Genomic DNA, 19,907 nt, shown 5'->3' on the forward strand with positions numbered 1-19,907 from the left:
TGATTATAATTATTTGATTATTGATCAGGTAAAATATATAGAGATAGCCATGTGGGTCAAATTATTACACCAAGCTAACCCATGTTAACTAGCTTAGATAGCTAGCTAGTTAGTTAATTATTGATTTTAAACCGGAGACGTTTGCATTGATTATTAGCTACATAGAAATTGCATTTGATTAAAGAAAAAAAAACTCAGTTTGGCAGCACTTACCAGTGTCTTGAGCGCATTTCCTGATGAGTCAACGAGATATTTATTTCACTCGACCTCAATAATAACCCGCGTGCTACTCCTTATGCTAACGCTAGACGGAGCTACAAAAATGGCAGCCGGAAGTGACACATCACCAAGAAACGATGAGTAAGATTTTATTGAAACGCAAATGAATAATATGAGCGCGTTATTTGAGGGGGGTTGAGCATATAAAGTGAGAGTAAATAAGATTAATATGGATAGAGACGCCTTACATTAACGGCTGCACCTGTGGCGGTGCGTGTTGGGGAGGAACAAGGAGAAGTTATGGCTAAAGTTATGGCTAACAAGTTGTGTTTGGTTGAACAGGAATAGTTAGCAAGGTCAAAACACGTTTTGATTGTGTTGAGTTGTTTGTTTCACGTGGATAAAATATTCGCCAAAGGATCTGAACCACAGTGGTAGGTGTTGCCCAACAAGCTGCAGCCTTGTATTTATCTATGAAGTTAGCTATGAGAAAGCCTTTGTAAAGTTATTGAACAGGTCAGTCTGCAGCTCTTCCTGTCTGACACAGTCAGCACTGAATTTGGACTTCACACATTTGCCCTGGCTTAATGACACTTATTTGTGTGTAATGTTGTGTCTGTCATATTCTCAGCTGTTTATTTACATTGCACCTCTTTTGCCTTTTACAGTGTAACATGGTGTTGGAGCAAGTTTCACTGGAAAAGATATGTGGCTGCTTCCCTCGATGGCACAGACGAACCGCACACCATGCAGGTATGTCTACATTTGACATAGTACCAGTCCTACATGTCACGCACAGGGTAGATTGTGATGGGATGGGAGTATTTTAGTTTGTTGCTCTGTGAAATGTTGCACCATGAATATTGACGTCTTGTTCCTGGCAAAAGAGTGTAGAGAATGAATTGTAGCTTGAATCCTCACTCAATAATGGTAGATGTTCTCATACAGGTTTGGGCTTTGCTTTATTAATTCCTTCTCTATCTTGCTGATGCAGAACAGGATGTGAGCTTCTTCTGCCTGCTTGACAATAGCTCTGATAATGGTAGATTATATGTGGTGATTGGTGATCTACTCTCAGATGCTAATTTCTGGTTTAATTTAATGGTGTGAAGGGAGGGGGGGTATTCTTCCTTTGGATGCTATTTTATATTTTGTTCTGCTAATGTTGCATATCACTATTGTACTTTTTCTTTTTGATTTGGACTCTATGAGTCATCCTGTTTTAGATACATGTTGATAAAATCACAGGATGTGTCTGTTTTTTAGTACTGTTCTGCACGATGGTTACAGCTTATATAAAGTGCAAATTCAGTAATGGCCGAGCCAGTGTTCATTGCTCTTTTAAGCTCATAAATGGGGCAAAGGAAGTGCTTTCCTGTTTTTGTGTGCTATTCGATAACTGCACATCATTTATCAGATTGCAGGTTGATTCTGTGTTGAATAAAGCCAGTAGTTACGTGGCACATATGAAATGGCGAACAGCTCAATTTAGCGATGGAGGGATATTATAGCACTGTACAATGCATCCATTTTGGCACGTATGCCATCTGGTGAGGGCATTTTGGTAATGAAAGCTGGGATGCAGAGCGGAACAAAACATTCATAACACTTAACAAAATTACTGCCAATATTGCCTCCATCATAAATTCTGACAGCTCTACATGAAAATCTAAACAACTTACGCAAGCACAATATAATATTATTTGAGATATTATGTGTGCTAAATTCTTTATGGCTTCTGTTTTCATAGATGCTTATTCAGTTGTTATTGAGCACCATAGATGTTTCCATTGCTGACTGAATTAACTTCACTAACATTTTATTGTATTGTATCTGGTACTACCCTAAAGAGGCTCAGTTATTAAAATATACCTATAAGCTTTGTTTTTTGAATATGAATAAATGCAATTTGGCTATCTTTGTGGCTGACATACAGTAGTTCCAGTCCCTACACCATGTTATGTCACTGGCTCATATATTGGGAAATGATTAGTTGCCCCTTACAATCGTATTATCTGTTGATATGTCTACTCTGAATGATCCATCTGTCTGGCTTACAAGTGAAATCCCAGATATTCCCATGTGCAGTGTGGCAAAAGGCCTTCTTCCTCTATTACTAGTTATTTTGGTCTTAATCCATATATATCTCCTTGAGACTGTCTGATTACTCTTAATTGACTGTGATAAAATAGAGAAAAGGTACTTACCGTTGAAAATAAACCGCTTGAAAAAAATAAAAAAAGATTAATTGCAAAACAGAACCCTGATGCAGCACTAAAGGGAATTTAATTAATAATGCTTCTTTGTGCAGGCTTGTTTTTTGGTAAGGAGGAAAACAGCGGTAAGAACTCTTTTTAGAGGTTACCCAAGCAATTTATCTTTGTTTTGAAATGATCTAGTAAGCTCCATATATTCTGTGTAAACTATGGTCTGCCAGGAAGGAGAACACTCCCCAGAATAATAAGCCCCCTCAATTGTAGAAATGATGTAATTATGCAAGAATAATCAGTCATACTAATCTCCGTGGTACTAAACATAATTGAATTTGCCGGTCTCAGATTTGGAGTCGTCTCTTCAAGAAATCCCGAATGATAAACACATGTTTAACCTTGTCAAAATGCAGCACATTGTTAATCCTTGTGGAATAAATGAATTCAAAGACGGGTAAAATCCTCCTATGCTCCTCATGCTGGGATGCAAATATTTCTAAACCAGAAAAAGCAATCATTTATGGCAGATGTTGTTTTCACCAAGGTGCAAATAGACACCCTGATGATTACTCTGCTAATTTAATCATAGATGGCTTGGGACTCTTAGACTCTGATCAGTGCAGGTCAGAACATAAAAGCACTGCTACAGACGTCAGCGCGCTGATGTAGGAGACACATATTGACCAAGTGTTGAAGGTCATTTTGAAATGAGATGATGTTTGATGTTAAGCCATGGCTGAGATGTGTGGCCTTAATCACATTGTATATTCAGTGTTGTACTACGAGCTGTAACAACTTAGAGGTACGAGCTATGACTGCCATCTGCAGACAGGTGTGTGGAACTGCTGCGATTGAAAACAAGGTTCAATCAAACTGTAAAATAAGCTGACATGAGCAAAGGGTCTCTTGCTTATGGATACTATTTGTACCAGAGCTATTATGAGACTTGGCAATCAGGATTATTGATGTTGTTCAGGAAGAGTGTGTGCCTGTGTTGTTTTGGGTGGCAAACAGTGGGTTCGCACCATTACAACACCGGCATACGCCTGCGGTGCGCCGAGCAGGCGGGGTTTGCACATAGCGGGCAGATGCACCGGATCTGCCGCTAAATTTGAGCAGCGTGAGCTTTGTTATGTCACAACGACCACATGGCTCATACTAAGACAAACAAGTGAAGGTGGATAAATAAGACAGAACTGATTAATGCCATTCAGGCTTATATAAAAACCATACTGTGAACATTGCTGCCCATGCTGTAGGTCGACATTGTAGTTAGTGTTGTCAGCTGACATGTACGCGGTTGTTACGGCTGGCTCACTGACTACACTTCATTATATACTTTATTTCTAAACACTTTACACGTTAAACGGCGCAGCGGCGTGCCGGAATGGAGCGGACGCAGCGGCGCGGTGTGCGTGCCGTGCGTGCCTCCCTCAGAGCCAATCACATTTTAGATAAACACAGCGTTGCGTCATTGTTGTTGTGGTGGTTGGCGCTCCAGCTGCTTACACAGATTTCGCCACCATTTCGCCTACATTTAGGCCTCTAGAACTGCGTAAAGGAGCAGACCCGCAAGATTGCGTCAGGACGATGTCGCACCAAAAGGACTCCTCTTCGGACGAGACTTTGCAAGGTAAAGTAGAAACAACAACACAGTTTTTAGGTCACCAGTGTCGATGCTAGCGTTAGCTGATAGTGGAGAAAACAGGCGATAATAACGTCAAATCAGCTAATTTAGTCCTGGGAAAGGCCTGAGCTGAACAGTGTGGGATTCTTAGCTGAGTAGCCTGGTTGAAGCTTAACATTACTGCGTTATTTAGTGGAGTTATAAGTCTTCTAAGAGGACAGCTCATCGGCCTAGTTAGTTAATGAGGCTTATTTGCCATGTTGCGAAATCACAATGCTTTCAAGTCCAGTACAATCCGCACCTGTTTATTGTTCTACTGTATCTCCAGCCTGCGTGGCACTGCCAGCCTAAATAGGCCAGTGTTATTGACAGGAGACCCATCAGATCCCCTGTGTTAATATCCCTGTGTATTTGATTTCAGGCTCCTGGGTTGAGCTGCACTTCAGCGGCACTGGTTCCCTAAATACCAGTCAGCATGGAAGCCAGGAGCAAATCCCCACGTCCAGTCAGGAGGCTGACTTGGAGAAGATGCTGCTGGATGCTCAGCACGAGTCGGGCAGAAACAGCTCCAAGGGAAGCTCTCAGTGCAACAGGTTTGTGAGGGGGGGGGGGAAAGGGAAGCACAGTTTGTGTTTGTCTAACATGTTGTGTAACGCTGATTGTCAAAAAGCAGTATTTCAAGCATGTGTTGTAAGTGACCGAACATCCCCTTATGTGTTGTCTCCTTCACAACAGCCCACTGAGAGCACAGACTCCTCTTCTTGTGTGGAGAGGCTCAGAGGGGAACAGCTCACAGGTATATTGCTGGAACCACTGACCTGTATCAAACTCTATTCATCACACGTCTACTATGACAAGTGTAGTTTTCTAAATGGCTCACATGATGTTTTACAGTGTAGTGATGTTTTTTTTTTTAATATCAGTGATGGCCCAGTTGGTGCTGGATGTGTTCTGACAGCACTTGATCTACAATTTATGTTTTTAGTCAGATGAGGATTTCCAAGAAAGAAGACGGGAAGTAGAGAACATGATGAAGAAAAATGCTGACTGGATCTGGGACTGGTCTAGTCGACCTGAGAACAATCCACGAAAGTATGTAGCCACCACTTACTTTGGGGTGATGAGTGGAGTTAATTTAGTTAACATAAAAACGCCCAGATTGAAGATAATTATGTGACATTGCACCACATGAGTACTATTTGGATGTACAGGTAATAATTACGAATAAGAAAAATGGTAATGACTACAGGGATGGCGGACGTTACAGGAATAGGAAATTGTTAACCCTATTGTGCAAATCTCTTACACATATTTGCCCAAGTATATTTATTAATGCCATCATTTATAATTGCTATTCATAAGATGAAAAACGTTGGTGTCTGTGTGAGCAGATGTCTCAGTTTGACATTAGACCGGCACTCATTCATTTTAATGTATTCAACAGTGAAAAATTAATGTGCTCCTCTGTAGGGAGTTCCTGCTGAAGTACCCTAAGCGCTCGACCTCTCTCAGCATTAGGAACACCAGCGTCATGAAGAAGGGAGGCGTTCTCTCTGCTGACTTTCTGAAGCTGTTCCTCCCTTCGTTAATCATCTCTCACATACTTGCTGTTGGCTTAGGGTGAGCAACAGCATTTAATTTTCTAACTCTTGCAATATTACAAAGAAAAAAACTGGTCAAAAACTAAAAACACTTAATTGGAACCTCTAAAGGCAATTGAAGAAGGATCCTTAGAACCGTGCAGTTGATGTATATTCACATAAACAATGGAATCATTTGACATCCAGATGTTAATTTGGTATTTTGAAAAGATAAAGGCCTGTTTTCCTGCTGTTCAGAAGTATCACAGAGGCAAACAGACCTTTAATTGCTCCAACACACTATGAATAATTTAGTGGGTGTCAGACTCTATTATTAAACAACCTGACAATCAATTTGAGAGTGATAGATTCCCGTCTTGTTTTGATTTTTGGTGGTGGGAAAACAGTTTTATTTACATTTGTATTGTGCCATTTAGTAACCTTGGTCTTATCAGCGTCAACCTCCTAACACGGGCAAAGCAGAAGTGAACAACAAAGAATTATTACCACAAAATTCAGCAAACAGAGAACATAAACATGCAGATTTTTCAGGGTATAGAGAGGGTATAAATGGTTGGAAAGGTAGCCATTTATGTTCTTAACGCTTGTACAGATCACTCAGTTTTATCTGGTGTGTCCAAACTGTTTTTGCAGTGCAGACAATATAACTTGCTGTACTGGGGCATTTTGTTTGGTTTATCTCTGGAGTACTGTTCCAACATGAGGTCTCATTATCTCACTGAGGGGAAAAACATTATGACAAACCTATGTTGATAAAGTAGATACATACAGTCCCAGCTTCAGTATCTTTTTTTTTTTAATTTCAAAAATGACAAAGATTTTTGCTCTTGGCGTCGTCTTATTTTACGCTTGTCTCTCCTCTCTTAGGATATATATTGGGAAGCGCCTGACCTCCCACAACACCTACTAAGTAGGTGGTGTGTTGCGATACCTTGTCACCTTAATGTGACCATCTTGGCATGCCTTAAATGGGACCTTTTGAATATCAGCGGGAGATGTGGCCATGTGACTCGGTCCAATCTGATGGAGCGCCCCACGTCGCCCACACCAGCATGAAGAACTGAGGATCTGTCAGTGCTGTTTCAAGGTGTACACTCCTCAACGCAACAGTGACCAATCCTCAGCCCCTTGCTGTACCCGTCCTGGAGATGACTGTTTTGCTGCTTCCTGCACCTTAAATCTGCATGCTAGGGAACTGATAAGTATCATACATCACAGCTTGTTTTTGCAATGAGAAATCGCTTTTGATTTAAAAAAAAAAAAAAAAAAGTATACTCTCAATTAATTTTGGAAAAGGAAATTGTTTTGACTTGTAATTTTTTTTGTCGAGGGGATCATTAGCGGTTTAGTGGTTTCATCCATTACTGATTGCTCTATTTGTGCATTTGTAAACTGTGTTTTTAAGAAAATGAAATAGCTAATGAGGCACTGATATGGTCCATTTTGTTCATCACGCTCAGAATAAAAGTTGGAAAAACATGCATGGCTCTGGTGGATTTACTAAGCAGTTAACCCTTTATAGGGCACTCAGTGAAATACGTAGAAATTCAAAATTTCAACCCTAGACCATTACTGGTGGTCATTACAAGACTTTTTTACTTTTGTGAGTTTTTCAAAAAAAAATTCAATTTTATGGTGAAAATCAAGGTCAATGAAGTTACCATATATGGTTTCTTGCCGGTCTGTCATGTAGCCTGATTGTCGCTGGTTGGCTTGGAGAGGTCTCGTAGTTCTACTGCCTCATGGTGAGGCAAAGGGCGGGCATTTTGAACTCCCACTTAAGTTACCAAATATGGTCCCTTGCCCGATAAAAGGTTAATATGTGGAAAACATGGAGCCGAATTAATCAAAGGAAAGGACCACATGCAGATGAACACAATTAAAATTTTATTGAACTTTGGTCAAAATAATAAACAAGTGAATACATTGCCACCATGTTAGGAATCATTGGACAAAGACAATGCATTATTATGTTTGTTTTTAATGTCATCAGTATATGTTTTGTGTAGTCAACCTTCATTTCTGCATTCACAACTACGGAGATAAGATCCACATTTGCAATACGCGGTTCAAATTTGGGTGACATCCCTAATAAATGAATAAGGGCACATGTATGAGGCCTGTCTGAATTTCCTACTTATTACATGATTCGGAGGCACTCTATCACATAAACTGTATGGTGTGCAATTTTCCTCCTTTGTGTTTTCATAGACAGCCACATATAGCAGCAGTATATGAGGACATAACTCTATAAAATAGGATTTACAAATAATGCACATGAGGTTTGTAAAACGTTTGGGGACATAACTTGTAGCTGTCACTGATAGAAGTAGGTATTAAGGCTGCAGATTCCCTTTGTCCTGGGCTCCATCTTGTGCCATGTAGTTTCCAGCCTGCACCCTAAAACATGGTCAAAAACTAGAAATGAATCTCTTGACACAAACACATTATTGGTTGTCTCCAACAGTGGCTCTGAGACTGGTAGCCCCAAATAGTATTTCCATTACAAGTTTGCTTGAGATCTGCTCAAAGACAGTGGTGTGACTGGACATTTTTCCACCTCTCTACAACATAAAAACATGCAAAGCAATAAACATGTTTTAATACATACTTCTAAATTTAAAAACACATTTGTAGTTTTAGTTTCTTTTATTATGTGGATGACAAGGTGTACTCGAGTAGATACAGTCAGTGAAATTATGTCACTGTATTGACTGGGGTAAAGTAAGAGGAGGGAGGGGGAGAAAAGAATCAGGTCCACTTTCCAAATTCATGGCCTCTTCCACCAGTAGTTTGGCCTGAATACATGGCCAATGGGGGAATGTTACAGTTAGGCTTATTGGCCATTAATCCGTTCTTCAGAGGGCCCAAAATCTTTGAGATGATGTTACAACTTTGACAAGACGTCATTTTAAGGGTTTCCAAGAGCTCTGTCGTTAAATCATGAAATGAAGGCTTAAAATGTCAACACAAACACCAACGTTCAAGAGTTTGACCTCTAGGGAGTGCCATTCCGTCAATTAGACCCGAATTGGGCTTTCTGGGTCAGGGGGGCATGTTGATTGCCCTGGTGCCAAAGGCAAAAACAACCTAAGCTCAGACTCAAAATAAAACAGGCCTATGGATCAACCTCCTGTGGCAAAAAAAGTAGACACGTGCTTTCGAATTCTTCACCAGGAGGACAACGAGGCTGTTTCTTCTTATACAGATAGACAAGTAGAAGGCTTAACTACACAGGTACGGTAAAAGCCCTATCCTCTGGAGCCCCAAATCTTCTAGTTGATTTTGTCCTGGAAAATGTACAAGTTGTTGGTGGCTGCCACAGCTATCACGTTATCTTTGGGGTGCCAGGCAGTGTGGAGGATCTTCTTGTTGAAGTCCAGGCTGTCCACGCTGATCTCATCTTTCTTCCTCTTGCCACCAGTGGACACTTTGCGTGGTTTGAGCGTAGCCCGTGGTTTGCTGCTCTCCCGGGATGCCTCCAGTGTGATATCCCGCCTGGTGTTGCGGTCAAACATTCGGAAGAAGTTGTTGTAGGAGCCAGTCATGATGGCACTGATGGGAGGAAAGAAGTTATGAATTAGTTGACACAAAAAACTCACCATAGATCCATACATGAAACCCATAATTCGGGAACACGAAACTATTAAATACACTAAAAGAAAAGCTAACCACAGGCCAGTATCTGGTGAAATGCCGTCTTATGCAAGAAGAAGGAGTCTTACCTGTCACTGCCATTCCAGCAGCACTCGAACTTGTCAAAGATGCAGTCATTTTCATACAAGGAGCAGAGTTTACTGCGAAGGTATTCATGGACCTGAAACAAAGCATATTACTCAGGCTAAATATTCACTTGGTCTTAAGTTGTTTTTTTTTTAATCTGTTTGGACACAATTTAAGCCTAGAAGTGCTCATCCAGCTAACACAGTACTCTTACTGTCTGTCTGTTTCAACAATAGAAAATAAAATAAAAAATGCAGATTTAAACAAAACAGAACAGGCTTATTGTTACATTCTTTGGGGAAATTCCAGTCATTTTCTTAAAATTAGTGTTTAAAGATATATCTCATGACATGCCTGATTAAAACTGTCACTTAAAAAAAAAAGTGCTTCTTTGTTTTCACACAGGGTTGGGACCAGTTATATTTGAAGTCACAAGATTCGTTTATGTACCTGATACGTCTCCACTGGCCTGTTCTCCATGTTGAGGTCCCAAACTTTGACGGAGAGGTAGTCACGTGTCATCATATAGCGTCCGCTGTGACTGAACTTCACGTCCGAGATGGAGGAGATGATCTCAGAGAAAAAGGATCGGCTGCTTGGATCCTCGGGCTCCTCAAAGACTGAAAAATAAGAAAGAAAAAATCCTCACAGTTCAAAATCATTCCCAGCATGGACTTTGTTGGACAAAAATAACTCCAGATTAAGGGATATTTATTGCTATTTTAGCAAGTGAAGCCTGACGTCTTCTTGTGAAATGATCAAATAATTATATACATCTAGAACATTTCAAATATTTTATTTTTGTCTGACCAAAACTTAAAACCCTTCATGCAGGAAATCAAAATATTAGATACATTTTTACTAAATGTCTGAGTCTATCACAATTGCGATCAGTACATTTTTCAGTGATTGATTCGGCATTGTAGGACTACGGTGGAGGTACTTACACTTTGAGTGCCTGTCGCAGAGTGCTGCTGCTCGCATGTCGCACAGGCGAATGGTGCCTTTGCTACTGCTGTACACAAATACATTGCATTGGTGTGGATGGCACTCAGCAGCTGTGATTACTTCTGTCAGTTCCTCCATGTTGGCGGGCTTGATGTCTACAATATCTGGGAGCACACTGTTAAGGAACTAGCAGTCTTATGTTTTGTTATCATACAATGCAGAGACTATTGGCCTATAAGCCACATATCTAATATCTGTTTTTTTGATGAGGAAAAAGGATACTAAAACTTCTGTCTGTGATTTCCAAGTGCCATAGATTTATTCTTAGGTCATCTGCGGAGAGGTACGTTTCATGATCACTATTTACAGAAATGGAATTAATGTGATAGGTGTGCGCATTTGCAAAGATCCTCCGTGGGCTTGCTTCTACCATGAGATCCATTGGCATCAGTACTGGTACCTGAAACACAGAACATGCATCTTGTTTTACAGAAACCATAAAAAGCCATATGATTGGAAACGAGAACAGTCTCGCATGTGATTCAACATACCCGTAAAGAGGTGATTCTAAAGGGGTCTCTGAGTCGTCCATCTTCATCTTTCAGGTTGTAACCTTCTGCTCGTTTATCTCTTTCACTTATTTTCCACAATTTGATAGTTTTATCTGACAAAAACAGATGAGAAAGCTTTAAGATTCAGAAGTGATAGGTGATAGGGATCCTGTTAAGTCACACGGTTGCTTTCTAATTTCATCACACAATTAAAATATAAAAACACTAAACTCTTACCATTTGTTGAAAGTAGAAAGTGAGCAGCATTTTGTTGGGGTAGCCATCTTATTTTATTAATTTTTTCCTCGATTTCTAAACTTTTCAAATAGTCAAATTCTGGCTCGTGACTCTGAAAAGTGCTATAGACGTTGTACTCCCCGCGCAGGTGTGGACGATTCTTAGACTGCAAACAAATATTGCACACATAAGTCACAAGGTTACACACACACATTATCACTGAGGCTTGGAGTCAGCACGTCCTCTGCCACACTATTGTGAATGAAGATGCTCGTGTCATTCATGAATCTTACCTCCTGTTCATGTTGAAATATCACTACTCTGCCTCCTTTATCTCCAGTTGCAAGCAATTCTCCAGAATAGTTGAACTCAACTGTTGAGATTATGTCAGCTGAAATGGAGACAAATGCGAGTAGATCAGACTTAATAGCTCGTCTGTACACAGTGATAGTCCTGATGACAGCTAAAATAATGCTACTGTGAACAGAGCCTGGTGCCAGTGACATTTGTCTGAAATGCAGCTGCAGGCACACTGACAGCCAGGCACGTACGCCCATTCATCTATGAATGAATGAAAACAAGCATGATGTCACTCGACAATTTATGGACGCAGCACATTGACGTCATGGACACGGTCGCTCCCCTTTAATAGCTTAGCCACCAGCTAGCATACAGCTAGCTAGCGACACACAGTCATTTACAGGTGAAAGGGCGTTTGTGCCACTAATCCACAAACAGACTCACACCAATAACGTGAGATATCTTTTATTATAACCCGTGCGACCATCTAGCTATCGTGCATCTCACGTGAAGCCCCCAGAGCATCATCATAATCAGACCATCCAGCTAGCTTCCCCACCGCTGTAGCCTAGCCGCCAAGCTAACGTTAGCTACATACCTTCCGCAACATCTTCATCTATCGCTCCTTTCACTTGAGAGAAACACCACTGAAAATCATTTCCTCCAGCAACTCCTGTGAAAAAGATCAAGGACACAGCGTTAGTTTGCGCCCGATTCGCCTTTCGTGTGGCGACAAAATGACCTGACAGTGACACAGTTTGACAACTAGCAACTTAGCTTGCCAGCGCTAACATTTGGCTAGCTAACTTGCAGAATCAGGCCATCACACACAGATCAAGTGAGGTGGGTCCTTTTCCTCCCTTCAAACTAGCTTACCCGCCATTGCTTCATGTAGCAGCTCTTGCTGTATACAGCTTCCAATACCTAATCGACCAATGCGGCTTGCTCGGGGAAATAGATAGCATCCACAATCAGTGTGAAGACTCGGGTCCAGAATCTGTCAAGACCACGGAAATTATCCGTGATTTTTTTTTTCTTCCAAAATGGCGCACAGTACATGGAGAAATGACGTCATGCACACATGCCACATCCTGGCTCCATCCATCCTCCTGAGCATCATTTCAATAAATGTGCATTTAGGCTTTATTTTCCATTCAATGGACTTTATCTTATTACGTGGTGCACAGATACCTGCTTATTGAGCCGGTTACAGCCAATTCAGCTGTAATCTAGATGGGTGGGACAAATAAAACGGACCCATCAGAGGGAAGGTACTTTGATTAAAGGTGAGACACACAAAATAAAATACACGAAAAATTTCTTGCATAAACATTTTTGTGTTTTTGCGTCTTGTGTTCATATCCCAGGCATCCTTCATACATAATTGCATAATAGGAACAATTGCTAAAGTAAAGACAAGTCAAATGCTTATTCTTATATTTATAAATCATGTAGTTTGATGGAACTTTTTGTATCCTCTTGGTTGTAATTGATGTTAGATATGATGTGTGCTCTAACTCTAAATTAAATGACACCTGACAAGTACCTCAGCTTGTATTGTATGGTCAGTGGGTGACATCTAGTGGTTAAATGGTGAAAATCCAGTTCGTTTTTTACATTTCCAAGGGTAATAAACTGAATGTAAATACAATCCCTATTTCACAGCCACTAACATAGGCCTTTTAAGACCACTCAGTACAAACACAAGTAGGGTGAAAATGTTAAAGTGCCATGTTTTAGTGTCAGAGCTTGATTTTTTTACCCTATAAGCATAATGAATAATTTGCTGAGAGGGTCATGATTCTTACATCCTGTATGCCGTAGGCCTGCCAAATAGATGGCAGACCTACAGAATAAGTCATTACAGTTTGTTTTTTTTTACAGAATTTTATGGAAATTGTAGAAACCATAATTTCCCCCTTTTGATTGCATCTATTTGGATTATTTTTTTCAAAATGGAAAATAAATATTTAAGATAAGATGTTAGTCCCATGGTGGGGAAATTCACAGCGTTACAGCAGCAAGTAAGCAAAAGTAAAAGAAACAGCGGAAATCGAAGTTCGGTAAAACAAAAATTCATTGCATGCTATCAGCCATCTTGTACTGTTTTCACCAGATGGTGGATATTACATCAGGGAACAAACTTTTCAAATTCTGCTCAACTGAGTTCTGCTCAGAAGAAGTATGCCATGTACATCACTATTTTTGTGCGCATATATGCTCAAAATCACAGTGCAAAATAAACACGCAAAAATAGATGTTAGAGCTGTGGTAGCTGTTTTTAGTTATATGCTTATTTTTCTGCAAACAGCACTCTCTGAAGGGTTGGGGTTGTCAAGAATTGGGAGGGGAAGGATAGCCCATAGGGGCTGATTGTGCAATAAAAAAAAAAAAACACACTCCAAAAAACAATGGCAAATGCTGATGAAGTGTGAGAATATATAATATCTGGGCCACATTTCAGCGAATAAAATACAATAAATAGAGATTTGTGCTTTTGATAAAAACACACCATTTTAATATACACAAATTCTGCTGAAAAATAAAACACGGCCCTCATCTAGTTGCAAATAAATTCATGTTTTACTCTTTATCTTGAAATAGCATAGTGTCCTGAAAGTGGTCGAACAAATTCTGCCTGTCTTTAACCAGATATTACAGGTCACTTGTGCTGAAGCTCGCTAACCCCCAGCACTGACTTTAAGTAAGTATGATTACAGGCTGTGGATTACTACTAGTGGTATTGTCTCCACAGCGCTCTTAAACTTTCTGTTTGCTGCATCTGCAGATTGTCCTGGAGGTGGCAAGTGAATGAAAAAAGGGAAGCACCTGGAAAGACCCGGACCAAGTCTCACTGAAACCTTCACCCCAGCATCTCCCGAGCTCCACATTGCTCTCATCACTCACACGGCGTCCTTGGGGAGAAGCAGAGCAGAGGCCTGGAGGTTAGAAAGATTATATCTATATCTATACTCATGTCTATATAAAGGTGGACCAGCTTGTGCCTGCAGTGTAAGTACAAGTTGGAAGATCTAAAACCATTCCTAGAAATGAAAAAGCATGCATGTAATTATGAAATGACTTAAGAATGTGACATCATACAACCTCACAGGGCATTTTAATGAGTGTAATTGGTGTAAGTTCTTCATTTACAGCTGAATAATGTCTTTAAGCACAGTCAACCACAGTAAGCATTTATCACCTACTTGTGTATTGATGCCGTTTGTCGGTAGTAGATGTGGGGATGTTCGCTTTAAATTAAAAATAGGTGGTTCACCAGTGTTTTGTACAACCATCATTATTTTAAGAACCACTTGAACCTCTAAAACACTCTTGACTTCTACATGAGGAGCCCCGTGTAGTCCCACACAGCACTAAGTGGGTCTGCAGTGGCCATCTGATGAGGCAGCGCAGACATGGATACAGGAACAATGTACGAACACTTCGTAGTTTGGAAGCATTAAGTGTTGTGGGTGTAGATGCTACACTAATGGCAAAATCGAAATAATACTGCTTTTTCAATTCAAAGAAATTACTGAAACAGGTGATTTGGATTTTTACTTGCATCCAAAAGCATCTGTTTTTACAATATATAGTTTAGATATGAATTAAAGTGAAAATAATTGCCTTAGCTAATAGTGTTCTATTGAAAAACACAATAGTGTTTGTATTCACCATCACAGTGAGAAGGAGAACCATTTGACTCGAGCCCAATTTGTGATTTAATAAACTGTAGAGCTTAATTGTTGTGTGCATTAGATTTTTACAAGTTCGGTGTTGTGGCTGTGACTGTGTGTGTGAGTGTGTGTGCTGCCGTGCCGTAGCTTCATCAGGTATAAGGAGAGGTGTTGACTTTATTCCGAGCCTCCAGTAACACCACTGACTCTGATAGTTCCCCATCCCTGTGGGAATTCATTATAAGACAGCTAGAGGCTGCTTGTGGATGGTTACTGTGCTGCCCGTATGTTAACTTGTCGCTATCGCGCAAGGCAAACATGTGGTGCAGCTGCTTTCTCTGGCTGTGGGCAACCTGGAGAGATTGATTGGTGAGCCTTCTGTTTTATCCAGGATCAGGGCCACATTCAGTAGACATGGTGCCTCCGGAGAAGCAGCCATTTTCCCCAGAAAATATGGCTCATTACCAGCACAGACAAAATGAAGGTGTATTGACTTTTTAACATCTTTAAACATACCTATTCCTGAGCCGTTTAACAACAAGCATTTGTTATCCTGGAAATCTTTACTTCATTTTATTCCCATGTAACTGAATAGAAAATCAGTCCTGATTTTAACACAAGATCATCACGTTCAAGCCTCTTTTGCCAAAATTGGACACTGCTGCCATCCTCAGCTATTTCAGGTTGAATTTACACACAGAGGCAGGCACATAAATACCCATACACATGCATTTGCACCCCGCACACACAAACATAACCTTCCCCCACATTTGGTCCATCAGACAGTTTTTAACACAAACCATTGGCCAGTGGATGTGTCTGCTCTGCTCAGGGGCATAAGCTCTGTCCAGACCCTCAGTCTTAACTCTCTCTCTCTCTCTCACACACACACACACTCACACACACAAACAGCAAAGACAAACACAATCAATTATTCAACACTCTTGTTTTGGCTCATGTGTTTCTTTCTTATTATTTCTGTTCTGTTGTTTCTATAGCATCCTCTGGCAACCTAACAGCCAGGAGGCCCGATGAGTGAGATATGAGGCCTGATGACTCGAGGTCTGTGTATGTCTTTGTAATTTAGACGGCAGAGTATAATTTGCATGCACAGCCTTCAACATTGTCTCATTGTCTGAAGGAGATTATGCTTGCGGCTCTCCACAACTGAGGGTTGTCAAAGACCTGGTGTGGAAGACAAACCTTTGTCTCTGTGTTTGTTTTCCCCCGTGAGTGGAAATTTTCAGCGCGGTCACTCAGTGTGGTTAAACCTCACACTGAAGCACACAAGCCACCACGGTCTCTTACTGTCCATTATTTCTGTAGTAGTTGTGCATCTTGGGTAGGTCTCTATACGCACATGTGTATGATACAGTTTGTTCTGTATAGTTTACATACAGAGACTCATTCTTCAGTGTGCAAATTTGTGCACTAGATGGCACTATGGCACTTATTATTCAGTGCCAATAGATAATTTCCATTTTGGTTAAGAGCGTGTTGCTGACACAAGCGATCATCACAAACTGCTTGTTTTCCCCGAGTTATTGTTGATATTATCATGAAGAACTCCACATCTACACACAGTTATTAATTAACTATTTCAAGCTTTAAGCACAAAGCATTTGTTTGGATTCTGAGTGCCATAGTTTTCAGTGAAATACATGTGTCACTGCTGATTTTTAGGTAGTCTAGATTACTAAAGTTGTCAGTTTATCTCCAAGTCTACTCTAACTTGACAGACTTTGACAGATTTAAGTTTTTTTTTTTTTTTACGAGTGAATATCAAACAAAATGTACTCTCCCGAATCATTGAAAACAGAAAAAGAATCACATTGAGGGGATATATTAGATGTGAATCCTTGCAGCGATGATGTCCTTGTAACAGATCGTAGTGTAAATAAGATGGGTTAAATTGCACTTGTAGCTTCCCTTCAAACAGTCAGGCTATTCTCTCGGGGGGACAAGAGAGTGCTGCAGACTCTTCCTCTAATAACGCAAGACAATGAGATCCCAGCTCATAACATAGGCCTCCACTATATAGAACAAGTATTGGGGGCTTAGCAGCTAATAAAGTGGCAAGTCTTCAAATCCATGTCAGAAGAGCAGAGTGCCACAGGGACCTTTCATAACACTTGTATGTGCAGGTTGAACTGCAGTGTAAAGGTTACACATCCACATTGCACTGATCTAACCTGATGAGTTGCCTTAAGCCCCTCAAATTTCAAGGCTGTGTTTCTTATTTAAAGAAGCAGAACTGAATAATTCTCTTACTCTCTAAAAGCTGACAGGCGCAGACAGGAGTGTAGAATGAATGTTTGAGATGCAGTACAAAATCTACTGTGTGCCCTCCTCTTTATTAACCGTGCAAAATCTGAATCTCTTTATTAAAGTTGATTTAATTTTGATTTTGTTTTACACCCGATGAGCCCGTGCAGTGGTATAATTTTATTTTTCAAAATGAGCGAAAAACTATAATCCACATCAATTTTGTTAATTGAATCATGCTGCCCTTTGAGTTCACAAAACACAGTCTCAGTAATTAGCCTTGATTGCCTTGTCTGTGTTTCATAAATGGTCTCTCCCGCTTTCTCTCTAGTGAACCTGTCCTTCACTCGAGCACAGACACTCCTCCAGCATTTCCACCCACTTTGTTTGTGAGTCTTTGATCCACAGTATTCCAGTTAAAGTTACACCCATGTGCTGCAAGTTGAAACTTTCAGCATTGTTGCTCTGGGGAACCTTATACCCGTGGCGCCTTCTGCTTTTGTCCTTCCCTTTAGCAACAGAACTCTCCTATGGTCCCGGACAAAAGACTACTCACGACACCATTTTATGATCTCTGTGATGATACCGTTTCCTTCTCCTGCTCGCATGTTACCTTGGTCTGCTTATCTCATCCGAAATGTTAATGTCAAAAAACATCATTAAGGGTTCTCCCTTGAGACAATTTTTGATTTGAAGCAAAGAATGATGAAATAGAGACATTCTTCATCCTAATATTTTACCTGCAAACGAGAAACCCTGTTTAAATCAGTACTTTTCCTATTTGGTGCACAATAACGTAAAAGTGTAAAAACAGATGCCACCAAATTGAATCACAAATTCAAAACTCTAACTCTGTTTGTTTCTCTTTTCAATTAAATGCATGTGCGCTATCAGCTGGACCACTTTCCTAATGCTCATTGTGTACTGGGGAAGATGGTGTTTGTAACACACACACACACATAACGTGCCTATAAATTTGCATGTGTTAGTATGTGTATTAGAATAACACACCCATGTTAAGCCTAATTGAAGCAAGAATTAAAACCATTTTCTACAACAACAATGTAATCTGGTGTATGAAATACTTAAAGGCATAAACAACAAATACAGTATATTAAAACAGAGTGTAAAGTGCTGCAATGTCTTGCCTCTCCAGTCTGTCTAATCACTATGTGAGTGAAACATTCATGGTACACTAGATCAGTTCAATATTTAATTTCTCAACAAAGACTACATGATGGAACAGATGCTCAAACTTTGTATGTTTCTCAGGAGAGCAAAACTCACTTTCATGGAAGCTATTGAGTACAGAGATTTTGATTGTGTACAAGCTCTGTGTTGACTTCTTTGGGCTCTTCACCTATGCACTAAACGTACAGCTATGGGTGAGAAGATGTTCAAACATACTAAGTGTGCATAGTGAGTCAGTGCTCAAACCATGGACTGAATACATCAATTGTTTACATCCAGGGGCACAGAAAACTCATGTGTGGAACCACATTAGTGATGCACCGAGGTTGGCCTTTGCCTTCATGTCACATTTCAAGTGAAAATTTGACTTGGCATGTTTACATAGGATTTCTTCATCTCCCTTTAAACCCCTATGGGCAAGCTGAAGGTGAGGGGAACTAAGATTATTATCCCTCGTTTCTCTGAGGAGCTTTTCTTTATGCACACCCTCACAGATGTCGACATTTGGTTAGGCGGTGTACATAGAAGCCCCAGATTATCTAGCGCTTCAGGAAGTCTGTTTAGCTAAAGTTAGGAGTCGTTACTTTCCTGCACCTTCCCTAATTCACCCTTGTGTTTCGTAACCCGGAGACCCCCGTGCTTAGTCACACATCTGTGTCGAAGAGTGCGCTCAGAAAAATATTGGCGATTGAATATTACTGTCCGTTTTAAAGCGGTGGGTTTTAGTAGTAATGATGTTCACATCAATGGGCTCCACTTGTGCAGACGTAGACCCTAGTCACAGGAAGTCTAACAGATGGTGTACTATATGTCATAATGCTATAAAATCCAACAGGAATTGACAATTGAAATCCCACCCTGGAGTTTGCCTCCTTTAGCTTTGGCATAATCTTCTCAGGATTTCAATTGCAAAGTCAAAGAGAATAGTCTAGCACATGGGGACTAGTTATCTGGGGCAAATGCGGTCTAAGGTTGACAATGCAAAGGCTATGTTTATGTGCATCACACTTGCTATACTGAATGTTTCCCAGAGTGCAAGAACATCCTCCCCTGAATTCTATTCCTCTTCCCACGTCCCAGTGCTGCCGTGGAAAGTAGGCCAAGTGAGCACCAGGGCGTTGCTTTTTTAAGATGATCAGTTTGTCAGTGTGTTTTTGTGTGTGCTCAGGACGGCTATTCATGTGGCTTGACTCTGTAGAACAAAGACCAGCATTATACAATTTGCAGCACTTCCAATAGCAAGGAAAAGGGAGAGGTTGGAAAATAGGGACAGGACAAGTGTGGATGAAACAAAGACAAAATCTGGCTTGTACTCTAATTCATTTACTTCCTCTTTTCCACCTCTTTGTTGCAGCAAA

At 40.5% G+C, this 19,907-nt stretch overlaps 2 protein-coding genes across 2 annotated transcripts; one reads left to right on the forward strand and one right to left on the reverse strand.

The window, feature by feature from the left end:
• The first annotated feature begins 3,904 nt into the window (after positions 1-3,904).
• LOC139210682 (BCL2/adenovirus E1B 19 kDa protein-interacting protein 3-like) lies at positions 3,905-7,136 on the forward strand. Its single transcript, XM_070840790.1, has 6 exons — positions 3,905-4,062; positions 4,478-4,649; positions 4,792-4,852; positions 5,042-5,148; positions 5,527-5,676; positions 6,525-7,136. The coding sequence occupies exons 1-6, from the start codon at positions 4,020-4,022 to the stop codon at positions 6,565-6,567; spliced, it is 576 nt and encodes a 191-aa protein (XP_070696891.1). The 5' UTR covers positions 3,905-4,019; the 3' UTR covers positions 6,568-7,136.
• A 422-nt stretch (positions 7,137-7,558) lies between these two features.
• Positions 7,559-12,453, reverse strand: LOC139210776 (serine/threonine-protein phosphatase 2A 55 kDa regulatory subunit B delta isoform). Its single transcript, XM_070840926.1, has 10 exons — positions 12,293-12,453; positions 12,015-12,089; positions 11,410-11,507; positions 11,117-11,282; positions 10,880-10,992; positions 10,611-10,788; positions 10,328-10,492; positions 9,831-10,000; positions 9,383-9,474; positions 7,559-9,212 (listed from the first exon to the last, which is right to left on the reverse strand). The coding sequence occupies exons 1-10, from the start codon at positions 12,297-12,299 to the stop codon at positions 8,933-8,935; spliced, it is 1,344 nt and encodes a 447-aa protein (XP_070697027.1). The 5' UTR covers positions 12,300-12,453; the 3' UTR covers positions 7,559-8,932.
• Positions 12,454-19,907: the final 7,454 nt, after the last annotated feature.

This window comes from Pempheris klunzingeri, chromosome 12 (assembly GCF_042242105.1).
Source record: "Pempheris klunzingeri isolate RE-2024b chromosome 12, fPemKlu1.hap1, whole genome shotgun sequence".
Lineage (NCBI taxonomy): Eukaryota > Metazoa > Chordata > Actinopteri > Acropomatiformes > Pempheridae > Pempheris > Pempheris klunzingeri.

Coding starts and splice junctions, on each gene's coding strand:
- LOC139210682 (XM_070840790.1), top strand. CDS start 4,020: ATGTCGCACCAAAAGGACTCCTCTTCGGACGAGACTTTGCAAG. Junction 4,853..5,041: donor CAGAGGGGAACAGCTCACAG/GTATATTGCTGG, acceptor TTATGTTTTTAG/TCAGATGAGGATTTCCAAGA. Junction 5,677..6,524: donor ATACTTGCTGTTGGCTTAGG/GTGAGCAACAGC, acceptor CTCCTCTCTTAG/GATATATATTGGGAAGCGCC.
- LOC139210776 (XM_070840926.1), bottom strand. Junction 10,493..10,610: donor AATCACAGACAGAAGTTTTA/GTATCCTTTTTC, acceptor GTGTGCTCCCAG/ATATTGTAGACATCAAGCCC. Junction 9,213..9,382: donor TGCTGGAATGGCAGTGACAG/GTAAGACTCCTT, acceptor TCCTCCCATCAG/TGCCATCATGACTGGCTCCT.